Source organism: Apaloderma vittatum, unplaced genomic scaffold, assembly GCF_000703405.1.
Source record: "Apaloderma vittatum isolate BGI_N311 unplaced genomic scaffold, ASM70340v1 scaffold10815, whole genome shotgun sequence".
NCBI classification, from domain to species: Eukaryota; Metazoa; Chordata; class Aves; order Trogoniformes; family Trogonidae; genus Apaloderma; species Apaloderma vittatum.
In genome coordinates, this window is record NW_009715481.1 from 1 (window position 1) to 15,298 (window position 15,298).

At 37.1% G+C, this 15,298-nt stretch overlaps 1 protein-coding gene across 1 annotated transcript in view; it reads right to left on the reverse strand.

The window, feature by feature from the left end:
• Positions 1-7,833: 7,833 nt before the first annotated feature.
• ARL13B (ADP-ribosylation factor-like 13B) overlaps positions 7,834-15,298 on the reverse strand; it is a 14,205-nt gene continuing 6,740 nt past the window's right edge. The window contains exons 5-9 of the mRNA XM_009869166.1: positions 15,206-15,291; positions 13,768-13,996; positions 13,169-13,285; positions 12,618-12,686; positions 7,834-7,910 (exon numbers count right to left, since the gene is read on the reverse strand). Coding sequence (XP_009867468.1) covers positions 7,834-7,910; positions 12,618-12,686; positions 13,169-13,285; positions 13,768-13,996; positions 15,206-15,291 — 578 coding nt within the window. The remainder of the gene's footprint in view (positions 7,911-12,617; positions 12,687-13,168; positions 13,286-13,767; positions 13,997-15,205; positions 15,292-15,298) is intronic.

Sequence of the window (15,298 nt, forward strand, 5' to 3'; positions counted from 1 at the left end):
CCCTGGCGGCTGCGGAGGGAAGCTCCCCCCATTAGTGTCCTGCCGCTGCTAGGAGACTCGGGGACTGGGCTGAGGGGGCTTGATGGTTTGTGTCTTTGATGATTAGTGTCTTAATGTGTTTGTTTCTCGTTTGGCTTTTTTTTTTGCCTTTTTTTTTTTTTTTTGGCAATATTTCACTCTGCAGCTCCTCAAACCTCACCAGGAGATAAACCTGGATGAGAACCCTCGATTAATCACTGTGTTATCATACAAAAGAATCACAGAGTGTGTTGGACCCTTGAAGGTCATCTAGTCCAACCCCCTGCAGTGAGGAGGGACATCTGTAAACAGATCAGGTTGCTCATAGCTCCATCCAGCCTGACCTTGAATGTCTCCAGGGCCTCCACCACGTCTCTGGGCAACCTGTGCCAGTGCTTCACCACCCTCATTGTAAAAAATTTATTCCTAATGTCTAATGTAGATCTACACTTATTTAGTTGAAAACCACTGCCCCTTGTCCTGTGGCAACAGGCCTTGCTAAAAGGATTGCCCCATCTTTCTAATAGGTTGCCTTTAAGTGTTGAAAGGCTGCAACAAGCTCTCCCTGGAGCCTTCTCTTTGCCAGGCCCAACAATCCTAACTCTCTGAGCCTGTCCTCAAAACAGAGTTGCTTCAGCCCTCTGATGAGTTTTGTGGCCCTCCTCTGCATCCTGACTCATCCCAGACTCTGTTCAAGGTGCTGCTGCCATCCCGGCCACCACAGCTGAACCTCCTCTAGTGGCTTTTCACCAGGCTTTACCTCCTGGGTGGTCCAGGCATACGCAGACTTTGCTATTCAGCAGCTCCAGAGCCTCCTCCAAACCACCACAGAGATTAGTTGTAGCTTAACCTGCCACTACTGCAGCGAAAAAAATATGAGAGAAACCTGAGAACACTTAAATGTCTCACACACATTTCAGATAACCCATTCTCTGGGAAAAATAATCAGGAAAACCACCAGACCCCAGTTCACCAGCTGTAACTGGTTTAGCAGCACTACAACACGAGGCTGCCAACGTGCTAGAGCCACTGCTCTTCTCATTGCTTGGTCAGAATAGAACCAGGGAGACCCGTGAAGGCCTCCTACCAAAATGAGCATCTGGCTTTTGGGGCATGGCTGTCTCTTGCTGCAGTCACAGAATCACAGAATTGTTGAGGCTGGAAAAGACCTCTGAGATCATCAAGTCCAGCCTATGACCCAACACCACCACATGGGCCAGACCAGGGCACTAAGTGCCACATCCAGCCTCTCCTGAAACACCTCCAGGGACGGTGACTCCAGCCCTTCCCTGGGCAGTGCATCCCAGTGCCTGAGCACCCTCTCCATGAGGAAGGGCTTCCTGAGATCCAACCTAAACGTCCCCTGACGCAGTTTCAGGCCGTGCCCTCTCGTTCTGTCACCAGTCGTCGTGGTCTAACAGAACAAAGCCACCCTGTGCCCTTCCTCTCTCAGAAGCTCGCTCGTCCATCAGCATTTACCAACTCCAACTACTGTGGAAACATAAGGTTTTTAGCAGTAGTTTGGGCACCTTCTGAGTGCTGAAACCAGCCTCTGAAATCCAGGCTGGGAAAGGATGCAAAGGTAAAGGTAGGAATGCCATTGTATGGATAAATATTTGAGTTGCAGGCACTGACTAATGAAGATCAAGAAACATTCATGCAAACCTCACACAAATTACCATTGAACTTGAAAGCTTATTAAAAAAGTTTCAATCAGAATCCTGACAACAAGCCAGTAGGCAAAGTAGAGACATACGCATCAAATGTGATAGGCTTTTTGTTAAATGAGTTGTACCAACACATACAGAACAAAACTGGTATAAAAAAATAGAGTTCCTTGTAGTTGTACTCTGCCAAAACCAGTAGCATACAAGAAAATACATAAAATAATTTAATTTCACTGCACCAATAAAACAAAAAAGTGCTCCAAATGAGTCACATTGTCTAAATCTAGGGCTACATTCCACTTGTAGATGGTGCCATCTGTGTGGCTTAATGTGTCTGAAACCAGTCAGATTTCCAACGCATCAGAAGCAAAGAAAGTTTAACAGTTTGTTCATTAGCAACGCCACCATCACAGGATGAAATGCAACAAAACAGTAAAAATACAACTGCAACCTGTCTCTCTCTCATGTGCTACTCAAGAGATGGATTGTCTCTGGGGGCTTCAGTACATTTTGAAAGGCAAAATAATAATAAATAAGAAGTAATCTAAAACTATGTGATTTCTGTCACCCAAGCACCTATGCTTGCCTTGGTCAAGTGTCCTTGTGCACACCCAGATGCCCTGTTAAACCACAAGCTGTTTCTCATTTCTGCAAAATCCATCGTATCTCCACAACTCCACTGTAACCTCAGTTCACAATTCTCTTTAAGCTAACACATATCCTATAAACCTAAGTGACCTTATTTCAGACTTGTGTTTTCTAAGGATGTCCTTCCATTCAGAAAAGCAAAGGAAGGGGACACAGAGTATGCCCTCTTGTCCCCTGATAATTTTAGAGAGTGGTGGAGGGCTGAAATGTCTTAAAATTAGCCAGCCAATATTCAGAAATATCACCACCCGCACATCAACATCCTCCATCCTAGAAAACAAAAGACAGGCCATTACTGTGACTTTTACTGTTTGGTTTTAGGTGTCCAGTTTCCTGGAGCAAGCACAAATTGAGTCTTTACCATCATTATACAGTAATTCAGAAATACACAAGCAAACGATACTGTCCTTGTTTGTTATATTAGGACAGATTTAGCAAAAGCTTGCTAGATTTTATGGAGATCAGTCACGGATAGCAGAACTTTTAGAATAAAAAACCATGTTGCATAGAAAATCACATAAATTAATATTACCAGCATGTGGTACTCTTTGGGAAACTCTTAGGACTCTGTCCTTCTGCATGATAAATTTTAGGACACTGCTTTTTGCAGTAGCAAATGCAAACATGGTGGAAAGACTGACTAAGCATCATTTTGAGGCCTGCAAAATCTACTATCCTCTGAAAATTTTTTTACATATAAGTTTACACTGCGAAATTCTGACTCTCCCATTCTTCATTAGTCTTTCAGTCTACTACCTAGTTGCGTATGAGTCAATTGTTATTTCAGCAGCACGGCTACCTTACTAGGCAACTTGGCTTTGTTGGTCTTCTCAATTTTAACCCACAAACTTCACCTGATGAAAGGACTTAATTTCTTGTTACTCATTGTCACTCAACTTTTCCCCTCTCTCAATCTTTCCACTGTCCTGGAAGGAAAGGAACTTGAGGTGACTAAATTCATATTCAGTGGGTCACATAGATTCTTTACCATTCCATGGTCCACTTTCCCAAAATCTTCTGTGCAGCACAGATTTTGTTACCATAGAACAGTAGCCAAAGCAACCCTAAGGAAGAAAATACAGCTTATGCGAACAGTGGGGCGAGAAAATAGAAAAAAATCCCAACCCCTACAAACTCACTCCTGCCATAAGTCTTTACAAAACGAACTAAACAAGAAAAAGTTTCTTCTAAGATAAACTTGTCTCAAATCACACTCTAAAAATAAACTTCCTTACTCCATTTACAGATGCATCTACTGAAATACTGTGGAGTATATTCTGTTCAAAACAGTACTTTAAGTTGAATGAATTCCAAAAGCTAGGAAGCTAACAGTTTGGCAAAGTCAATGGTTAGCATCCTGAAGTTAGAGTACCAAGCTTGCAACAAAAACACTAGAACATCTTAGTGGAAAAAACACCACTTAAATCTTTTTTAAAGAATAAATAAATAAAAAAAGCCTATGCTGATTGCTTTGTTACTGTCCATCAATCTTTTCTAATATGACATCATTATATCTAAAAGTAACTGTTCTCAGGAAATATACTGGTTTCTACTGGAGAATAAAATTGTCATGAGACCATTCCTGGCAACTTTATTCTAAAAATCATCTGAAATAGTGAAACAAAGAACAAAGACAAACTTCAGTATACCTGCTGTAAGAAAACTAGCTGAGGTCAGCAATGGGAATGAAGCAAGTGAGTAGATAACTTGTAACTGGAAGGGCAACAGTAGCTTCAAGGCAGAACGTTATGGCCAGCAGCTAACTGACGCCAGTTCTCACCCTAGAATCTGCCAAGCAATGGAGAAAGTCACCAAAAGAAAAGATGATGAAGAGGAGTGACAAAGTAAACATCTGCCAGAGGCATCCTGAACCACCAAGACAGGCCAAAATAAGAACTAACAGTAGACAGTGATAAGGATGGTAAAATGGAAAGTGAAATGAGTGAAATGAGTATGTAAATATTTCCTAGAATAGGAGGAGATATAAAAATTATTTTGTGGAAATGTAATAAATATCTGTGTTGTGAATGCATTTAACCAGAACAAAGACAGAGCCAAGGTGAGCACAGGCTGTGGAAATATCCCCGTGTGTCTCCCAGTGCTGCCATAAAGTCTCATTGGCTATTGAGTCTAGATTGCTGATCCTTTGAATCAATAGCAAAACCAAGAAATTCCTTGTCAAGTGACAGATTGGCCCTCCAGAGGGTAGAGTTCCAGTTCCAAGAACTTCAAGGAAAGGATAATCACTGCAGCCTTTATAAAGCTGACAGAGAATTCACAGCCCCGAAGGCATGAGAGAAGATGGGCTCAAAGCCTGTGGCGGAGGGGCACCCCACTGACACCCAGCGGGGTGACCGATGGGCTCGAGGATGGGCGGGCACACTCGCCTCGCAAGGACTCTCTCCGTGGTGCCTGGCTGCTTCCATTGTGGCCCTTGTAAGCAGGGCTCGCAAGAGGGCCGTTCGAAAGCTGGGGTCAGCTGCCTACTGCAGGTAATTCTCTTAAAGCTTTCCAATTCTCCGTTGGAACTGTGGAACTGAAATAGTAATCTCGCGAGGTTATCAAAGAGCTTCCGTCTCAAACCACAGTGCTTCTGCATCACCCCAATTTGAGCATCCCTCACTGTGTGCTCTCCACATGGAGAAACTGCGACACAGACGTGAAACTAAGCCTAAGGCAAATATAACTATTTTCAATAATCCAGTTATAATTATTATTTTCTACTTTAAACCTTTAAATCTCCAAGTAAGGTACTTCTGTGGATTCTAGGTTTTGGCTAAAAAGGAAGATAACAATGAGAACCACTTATTTTGAAGCACTGATTACCTTTTACATTAATATAGCTCACGAAAATTACTATTCCTTATCTTACAACATACATTTAACTTACCTTTAAAATACTTTATCTGAAATGTATTTGAAATATTGCATATAGATAACGCAAAATGTTCTGCTTACATAGGGCATTCTGTGTTCTTCTCAGTCACGTATTTAAGTACAAACACTCTTAACTGAATGTAGATACATTTTGATAGAGATGTTAACAACGAAATGCATCAAAACCCGATGACATATTCTAATTTGTGCAAAAATTATTACCTCTCAGCTTAAAACTGTGCCACTTATTACCTCTCAAATATTAAGTGCACTGTCAAAGCAATTTATATACACAAATATACACTACTTACACAATCTGTCAATATATTCTAAATTTCATCACATTGCAATTGTAAAAATATGAAAAGATACTGTCTATATGGTCTCTATTTTGTACACTTTAACAATGTAAATGAGACATGCAACCCTTAAACATTTATGACTGTACTTCCAAAAAACTGTAAATTTATGATAATGTGGAAAACATCTCAATGCTGTGCACTGGTTTTATCCTACACATGAATGTCATGTTGAGAAAATAAAAAGCCAAGGTAGTATCAATTACTGAATAAGCTACTGCAGTAAATCATTACAGAGCATATTAATAAATGAAACCATATGAAACATTTTTGAGTCCTTTGGTCACATATTGGTAAAATTTATTGTAAAAGCAGAAATAAAACTGATAACGTGTCCACACACACAACACGCATAACACACACATCTCACATTTAAATATCAACATCTTACATTTCAGTTTCTCAAATTCAGTTACCACAGCAGTATTTAGCTTTATTTTTAATAAAGACTTCCATTGATTTATTTTAGATAAGTGTTAAAATAAAAGCATCATACATTTCTAGAAACTGAAGCTGTAAAAAAAATAAGCCTGCAAAAGGAGAGCCTTTGAGCCAAAAAACTGAGGTGGTAACATAGCTAAAGATAGTAAGATTGAGAGTATGCACATGAACTTCTATGCAACTCCCTCCACTCAATATTGTGTTTGTTTGAAGCAAAAATTACTAAATCCTGAGAATAACCAAACTGAACCATGTTACTCTTAGAATACAACAAAGGTATTGTCATGCTGACAAATCATTTCATCCTTACACTAAACCCATTCAAATTAATATTCTTAAGACTGACTTTTTTCGTCCACTCCACTCTTTAAAAATCTTAATTAATAATATAATTTTGATCAATATTGTAGATGTTTATTTGTGCAACTCATTGCCATAAGGGGCATATGGCAAAGATTTCTACTGTCGAAGTACCGAATACATACACTGGATTCTTTTAACATCTACTAAAATCATCTGGTAAAACCATGTTATGTAAGACTGAGAACATAAGAGAAAATCATCAAGCACTGTTTCTTAAAAAAACCTTTGAAAGAGGGTTTCATTCTTGGTCTAAGTGGCATAACAACATACCTTTACACAAAATACCAATGGTTGTTTCCAAGGTAAGAGGAAAACCATTTAAATTGAAATATATCCAATTGTAACCCTTGTTTATGTATCAGTTCTATGTGATTTTTTAAAATGTAGAATTAACACATTACACAGCAATACTATGTAAGTTCTTAAAAATCTGGGGTTTCCTTAGTTTTCAAGATTGTATTTTAGGATTATCAAGATTAAAAACTGCTGGAGCTTATCTGCATACTGGTTGATTCAGTTTTCCATCAAAATTGATGACTGAATTAGTGCAAAACTTTCACTGTGCAATCTTCTTGTACATTGTAGCAGATAATACAATATTCAGTTCTAGTTCTTTAACTGAATTTATTTACTATGCTGAACTCAGTTAACAAAACAATTAAAACACATAAGAAAACTTTTAGACAATTCAAACAGCATTAATTTTGTATAAAATATATTTATCCTAAACATTCCTTTCTACATTCCCCCCCTTTAATTTGCCAGAAATATGAAATATGCATCTAGTAATGTAATCCATAGTAAGAGGTATTGCTACTGTAAGAGAAATGTAAAAGTCAAACATACTCTATTTGTATGCATTTGACTATCACCTTTTTAATGCTTTCTAGGTAACATTTTGTTGGTCGTAGGTATGCGTGTCCACTCAAACTTCCAAATAATTTTATAAAAAGTTAGAAAAATATACTCAATATTTGTTGCATAACGTTCCTATATTCACTCTATCATACATGAATTTTACAAAATGCTTTAGCATCATTTATTAGCTGCAAAAATACCAAGCACTGTGCAGCACCTGCAGAAATGTCCTGGTGAGAATGTACAATTCAGTATTATGGGATCTTGGATGTATCTTTCCTCAGGTTTACAGCTGTATATATTCTCAAGTAAACCCAATAAATATTCAACACCATGTTCACATGAGTCTCCAAGGATACATGGATCTATCTTCATTTCATGCTAAATCCTGTAGAAGAGCTGGTGATGTGAAAAGTGACAAAGTCTGATCAGCTAAAGATGACAGAACGTACTCCATGTTTAATTGTTCATCGAGTTATTCGGCAACAAGCTTAGAGTGTTATTTAAAAATAAACAAGAAATCCAACTCTTCCTTCAAGGGCAAAGAATGTTGGGTTTACAAATTTTCGATTATGTTTTTTTAAATGCTATTTGTGATCCAGTTAAGCAATGATGTCATGGGTATCACTGTTGGGTCTTTGGCGTATAGTCAGTGGGGGCAGAGGCTTCCCATAGAAATCTGTGTAAGAAATGCCAGAGAAGAAAAATACGTAAATCGGTCATTTACTGTCCTCCTCGCTTAAATTACATTTAAGGAAGGTAAATTCTTGCTTCTGCAACGAAAGCTAGGTAGCCTACAAGTTCAGAGCTAATTCTGACAAGCGATTTTTGACATGGTGCTAATGAATGTCTGGAGGCGTACTGGCCAAAGCAGGGTTTAATTACATTTTGTTATATGTGCATCAGCATTTGCAAGATCAAGCCCAAAGGTGATCTGTAAAAAGAGGAAATAAGACATCCAAAGTATACAAAAAACAAGTGAAACCACGGAAATATCAAAATTTGAATGTTGCTGTAGATAAGACTGCATTGCAATAAAGTTTTAACGGAAAGTATTGTTTATGCAGCATCCAAAATTTTGGGAGCATTTATGCAGGGCATCTATCTTGAAGGCCATACTAACTTTCTAAAAGAAGTGCATCAAGATTTTTTAGAAAAAATCACAACATTTCCTTTGTCCGTAAAGGAGTTTCAAGTAATAAAGGTGTTCAAGACAAAGCAATGAAGTACACCAAAAGAGAATAACAAGTATTCCCAAACATTTGTAATCAATACAAAACGAAAAGAAAACATGCAGACTGGTACAGGCAAAGCATTTCACAGGCAAAGTATCATGAAAGATGGTAAGAGGAAAGAGGCAGAAATAAAGAAAAAATAAAAGCAGCTTTTCGAAGCATTCAAATCTTAGTTCTGTTTTTTATGGACAACCTCCTCCTCAACAAAGCTTTGATGGCCTGTGAACACAAAATTCAGCTCTGATAAATCATAATTTTCCAAGAAAAACATATTCCACTTGTTCTAGATATGTAATAACTTGTGCCAAAAATGCACTCCTGAGTTAAAATTAATAAAAGTAAGCAAGTTGGATTACATTAGTCTAAGAATATATGTACACATGTGCGATCAAGGCTTTAGTTATCCTTACATTTAATTGGTATGATAATAACATTTTTATATTATTGTTGTAAATATTTTGATTTTAATAGAGCTAATTCAATGTTACAGCAGCATGCAAAAAGCAACAAAAGCTGCAACAAATGATGATGGTGTAAATGAAAACCTGTACAATGGATGCTTTTATTAGTTTCTTGAGGTTTGGCAGATGACTTTAGGACTGGCAGACAATTTTACCTCCTGTAATGAAAGAGGTTTATCGTTCTTGCAAACCTATCCTCCAGTGACAATAAGTTGACACCCATTATCTAGCGTTGTGCTAGAAATGTTAGCATGACTGGAAAAAATGCAGTCCTGAGTGAAAGTAAGTGTATAATTAAAGATTTATATAATCGACTCTACTGCCTGTTAAGCCTGCCTAAAGATGAGGTGTAATGTTCTCTGCCAAGAATGACATAAAAATGGCTCAATATATATATTAAATTGCCTGCTCACCACGGCTTACATTTTTCAGTTTGTGTATCAAATCTTTAAGACAGCTTTATGTCTCTGAGAACACCTAGCATCAAAAAACAGACCTCTAGAGGTTGTTTCAACCTCACACTACACTAATTTTACACATTTCAGCAGCAAGGTCTACCACGCACCTGTGACATTTCCAGAAAAATAAATTTTAAACCAAAAGGGAATAACTGCTATCATAACTGACAAATACCTGTGCTAGAATGCATGGGAAAACTGAGAAACATCCGTTCTTGTGTTTTTTCCATGGGCTATCAGAAATCAACACTACAAAAATGTCCTATTTGTTTTGAAGCTTAATGGGACCGACTTACATTGAGGCCCTATCACACGTTTCACTGATACACTCTTGGACACAGACTTTGAGAGTACTCCTGAAAATAACCCTTATGCATAAGGCTCCTTAAACTTTTAAAAGTAGACTGTGAAATACTTTTTCTCTCATTGCTCATATGGACACTAACAATTTTTCCTGAAGTCCTGACAAAAGAACCTACTAGAATTAAGGTTTTTTAGCCAGGTCTCTGTGAAGGTAGGTGCTCATTTGCCCCATATAGAAAGAATTTTCAGTCACTTGGCCAATAACAGTTTGTCAAAACAGATTTTTAACAGAATGCAGTACTGCTATAGAAAATTGAACTTCAGAGAATCAAAAAGAAAAAGCAAAACCGCACACAAAAAAAAAAACACGGCCTGAAGTCCCAGCTAAAGGAAGTAATAATAAAAAAATACTTTAAGCTTCCACTGCAAATTGTGCCTTCAAGCCATTTACATCAATTAATGATGAAATCAATAAAGAAACCAGGACTTTTTTTTTCCTCCACAAAGGTTGAATACATGAAAAACTTTCAAAATCAGTTTCACAGTGAGTTGAGGGCAAAGATGGAGGAAAAAAAACAAAACAACAAAACAAATCAAACCTGATTTATTTCTCTGTGGAAGGGACAGCAAAAGAGAAGCTGGTTTTCACAAAGATGCAATTCAAGGAGCATTCTAAAAGAAATGGATCAAATGCAGGCTCCAGTGGTCTTAGAAAACTTGAATGAGTTTCAGTAGCAGGAGCTGTCTGCAAATATGGTTTGACAATACGGGGCCATATGTTTGAAGGGCTTTTTTTCATTTTGAAATAGTGCTTTCCTAATAGGTATTTTCTTGTTTACTCAGGATTTCCTGTATCTGTGCGAATCTTGTGAGTGTGTCAAAATTCCTAAAAAAAAAACCCCAAATCTCAGCAAAGACAATGCCTTGGATTCAGCTGCAAAGGTTTGAGCACTCCAAGTTTCCTCTGGTCTGGTTACACCTGATGGTGAAGAGATTATTTCCATACCAACACCTTTTCCAACATTAGATCCCAAAATACTTTAATTATTATCCTTATTTTACAAATGCACTAAATTAACACAGATTTCAGGTTACTAACTCACACATTTGTGAGTAGGGACCTTAGCTTAAGCATTTTTTTTCCTCTTTGTCCCACCTACATTTACTACAAAATACACCACCTCCCTTTGGCAAAGATAAAAATCGAGCACCACTTCTTGCCTTTCTTCCCCTCCCTACCTCTTCATCTCGCTTTTCTTTCTTGATGCCTTCTCTCTATATGCCTTTAAAAAAAAGAGCAAAATGGTTTTATGATTAAAAACCACAAATTACGTTCTATGCACATGAATCACGCTCCTGTGAAAAATAATTATCTGTGTTTTAGAGATCTTAATTCCTCTTTAGAATTTTTTGATTCTCTGGCAGAGAAGCTCCACGTCCTGTTGCTTCACAGCTTCAACTACACAACAGCAGTACAATGAATCCAAGTCAGGGTTAAACTTAAGGATCACTACAGCCACACAAGGCTCCTTTCTCCATAAGTTTCTCAATTAATATTCTCTTTGTTCAATTTGTACAAGTGTTCTCATCACTTTAGTTTTGTTATCTTCCTCTCATATTACTTCAGATGGCTCTATATTCACTTGGTTTTTCAAGATGTGAGTAAAAATGTAAGAAAAATTAAAAAAAAAATCTAAAATCAAGAAAAAACAATGTAATATGAGCATATGAAAAACAATTTTCCATGGTCTTTCAAAAAACAGAAAGTAACCACTGATGAGAGAAATCAAGAATCTGCCTACCACACCTTGATATTTCCAGTTATCAAACTTTCTCCTATCAGTCTGTGAACTTTCAGGGACACTGGCTGACTAGTTAAAGCAGTAGGTCCCAGGCGTTATCACTGACACCTCTCCTTGCAGACCAACTATCTAGCTTTCAGTTGGAAGTCTCCCTACTCCTGCAATTAAATTTGTGCCAGGGTTTTCATCATAGCTCGGATTGTAATCTCTCACCTGGTGTTGCTAATGTAAATGCACTTAATTCAGAGATGCCCACATGTCTACAGCTTTCCCCCTCACAAGAAAACACGCCCAAACCAATGACAAAAATCTTAAGACTGCTTTTAAAACCACGTGGAAAGAGTAGCAGTGGGTAGAATAAATTTTAGACTAACTCAAGAGGCAACACCAGCAGCCAGCTCACCCGCAGCAAATTCCTCTGGATGGGAGCTATGGTTCGCAAAACTACAGAAATACACGGGGCCCATTTGGGTTCAGCACTGCAAAGCGACTGGCACCTCCACATCAGATCATAAGATCAACGTGGAAACAAACAGGCAGCTGAGTGCAGAACTAGCTGGCATGTGCAAGAACCCCTGTGGATGCCAAATTAATAAGCCCTGCTGGATCTCTGCAGTCCCGCTTTGGTCTTCCTGCAGTATCCTCTCTGCTGAGTACCTCAGGCTTCTTCCAGTACCCAGGTAGCGCAGCCCCTGTCCCCTCTGCATCAGATAATGACGGACTGTCTACATATGGACTATGGAAATAGACTCGGAAACTTTCATTTTGACTGCAATATGTGTCTGGATTCTCAAAGTAACTGGTCCTGTAACTCCTTGTTATATGGCACATTATAATATTTAGGTGCATGTGGCTGTGCAAATAGCTTCAGATCATTAATAGCTTCTGATACTTTGTCCCACTTTAAATTTTAAGAGGTGATCTGAGAGAACTTCATTTTGATAAGAAAAAAGAAACAAGACTTGAAAAATCAAAAAGTTGCTTTCTTCAAAGCAAAAGGGTTAGCTTTTGGTCAGTGAAAATTAGCATTAAGAAATTTAAAAGAAGATGAAGAGAAAAATGAAGAAAGTGAATGAACAATGGAGAATGCTTTAAAAAAGCACAACCCCCAAAATATTTTCAATTACCAGCACGATGTGTTTCACCAAGAGGCTCAAGTTTTTGAAGTCTGTTAGGTTTAGGAGTTCCCCAGCCAACTAAAGGAAAATAAAAAAAAAGTCAAAACATGACACAACTGCACTTGACTGTTGAAATGTATGGAAGCCAGTTCTCTTTGGGAGAAATCAAAACATTCAGAAGTGCCCATGGTATGTAATATACTGTATATGTGGTGAATAATGATGACAGATTTTTACAATAAACTCATCTACCCTTAAAAATACCTGGGTTTTTAAATCACTTTTTCATCAGTAAGTAGTCCAGTGTCTGAACTTTTTTTGGTGAAAATAACACCTTTCCTCATGGAACAGATCAAATCAATACTGCTAAAAGTTCGGGCCATGAAGTGGGAAATCACATCAGAGATTTCCTAGAGTGTAAGGTCTAGTAGTGTATCGCTGTATGAAGACCATTCCAGTTTCATCATTAACAAATGATTATTTTAAAGCATTAATAACTACAAATCAATTATTGATCAATATCAATTGAGACATCAGTTACTGCTTGTTAGTATACCTACCTGGTAGAAGAGCCGGTGCTGGTGTAGGATTTTTAGGAACAGTGACCTCTGCATTAACAGGTTCTACTCTGTGGCCTCTTTTTAATTTTGGTTTTTTATTTTTTTTCTTACTGTTATCTATGTCAAACAGAAATAAAGCATTACATATTACACAGTTATATTCAGAGAATTATCTTAGATCATCTTCTAATACAATTGTTAGGGTGAGATACAACACCATTTTCAGTCCAAACTTATATACAGTATTATGTGAAGTGTAAAATTTATAGCACATTTTGCTACAGAAAATAAACTGTAAGTATAAAATTTATGCAAAGTTTATGTTTTAATAAAGAAATTCTGCTTAACTTGGTATCAATGGAAAATAAATTACAGATAAGATACTAATAAAAATGAACCTCGTTTCAGCTATAGGATCAGTCACGCCAACAAACACACACTTTTTTGAAGCAGATTTTCCGATACAATAACCTAATGGCGCATTTTTGCTTTCAATGGATTCAACTGACCAGTGGTATCCTGAAAAATAATATACAGACAAAGGGAAGAACTCTGTGAAAAATAGCATTAAATGACATATTAAAAGGAAGCAGTTTTACCTGAGTCAAGGCATTCTGAGGTTTGCTGCTCGCTCTCCTCATGCTGCAAAAGCTGTGTAGTTGCAGAATTGCACATTTCTAGCCTACTGTCACTTGTGTTTTGGCTGCTGCTGCTTGATAAGGGCTGGGCATCCACTTGTTCCTGCTCTGTTTGTGATTTCTGTACAATCGTAGCCTTTTCACTCTCCAATCTTTGTCGCTTCTTTTCCTTTTCAATTTGCTTTTCATTCTAACAAAAAGAATTTTCTTTTAACAACTTATAATACTGTAAACTGAGTAATAAGACAGGTAGGTTATTTGAACAATTAAAATATTCCTAAAATATTTTTCTGTGCCACACCTAGCATAAAAAATATTTTCAAATAGCTGAAGAAATAAATTTTCCAAAACTGTATCCAGAGGAAGGAAAAAAATAATTAAAGGAAAAAAAAGAAATTATCTTTAGGTTTCTAAGCTTGTTTTCTTGCTTTCTTCATGGTCCTGCAACAAAAAAAAATAATGCTAGCTATATAAACAACAGTCCTGAGCAAAAGCTTAGAAAAACTCATAGTTTATTCTCCTTCAATTATCTTTTTTTTTTTTAACTTTTTAGTTGAAACAAAATACACATGAACAGAGCTTAAGTAACTCAACAGTTCTACCATGATTGAGACAAATATCAGTTGTGTCAGAGGCTCAATGACAGGGTGTTTCACAGGTTCTATATGATTAAATCACTGTCTCTGCAATACTTGCACCTATATCCTTCTCTTCTTACTCTGAATGCTACCCTAAAGTATATTACTGTGCGTGCAGCTGACTTTACAAGACCTATGGATATGGGCGCTTTTGTCCTGGAGAGAAGCAAATGTTTGAATTATTTACTGGAAAAGTCTCGGAGAATTTATATATTTCTTGAGATTATGTTATCTCTAGTCAACTGAATTAAAAAATATGGTACAATAAATAAAAACTAGAAACACAGATTAAGAATACTTTATATATGAATATGCTTTTCATATTTCAAAGCTAAATAAACTTCTCAATTGTCTCAGAAAAAAGGTAATGCTCAGAAATCTAAATATTTGAAGTAGTCAAGGAGATTTTATATGATTGACTATATCACTAAAACATTTTACAAGAAGCTAATAGACCTTAAACATCTTCACGCTTGAATATTTAAGTTTAATTAAGAAATGTGTTCAGTCATCTGGTTACAATACCTTTATTTTACTGTGTCTACAAAATTTTTGGTCCCCATAATAGGGGATTTTCTTAACATGAAAGTATTGATTCAATGCACAGAAACCAAAACTGCCAAGACTAAAAAAAAATAAATAAAATAATGCTGTGCATATAGACTTAGAACAATTCTTTTAAATGAATCATTTTTCTCATTACCTCTCAGACATTTGTTAGTGGTAGATCTAAAATGATCCAGATTTCCATATTCTCATACCTCAGAGATTACAGTAGATATAGGCTGGAAGGGGTTTTCAGAGTTCCCAGGCTCAATGTCTTCCTCATCAGGTGCATTTCTTCCTTCTTCTCT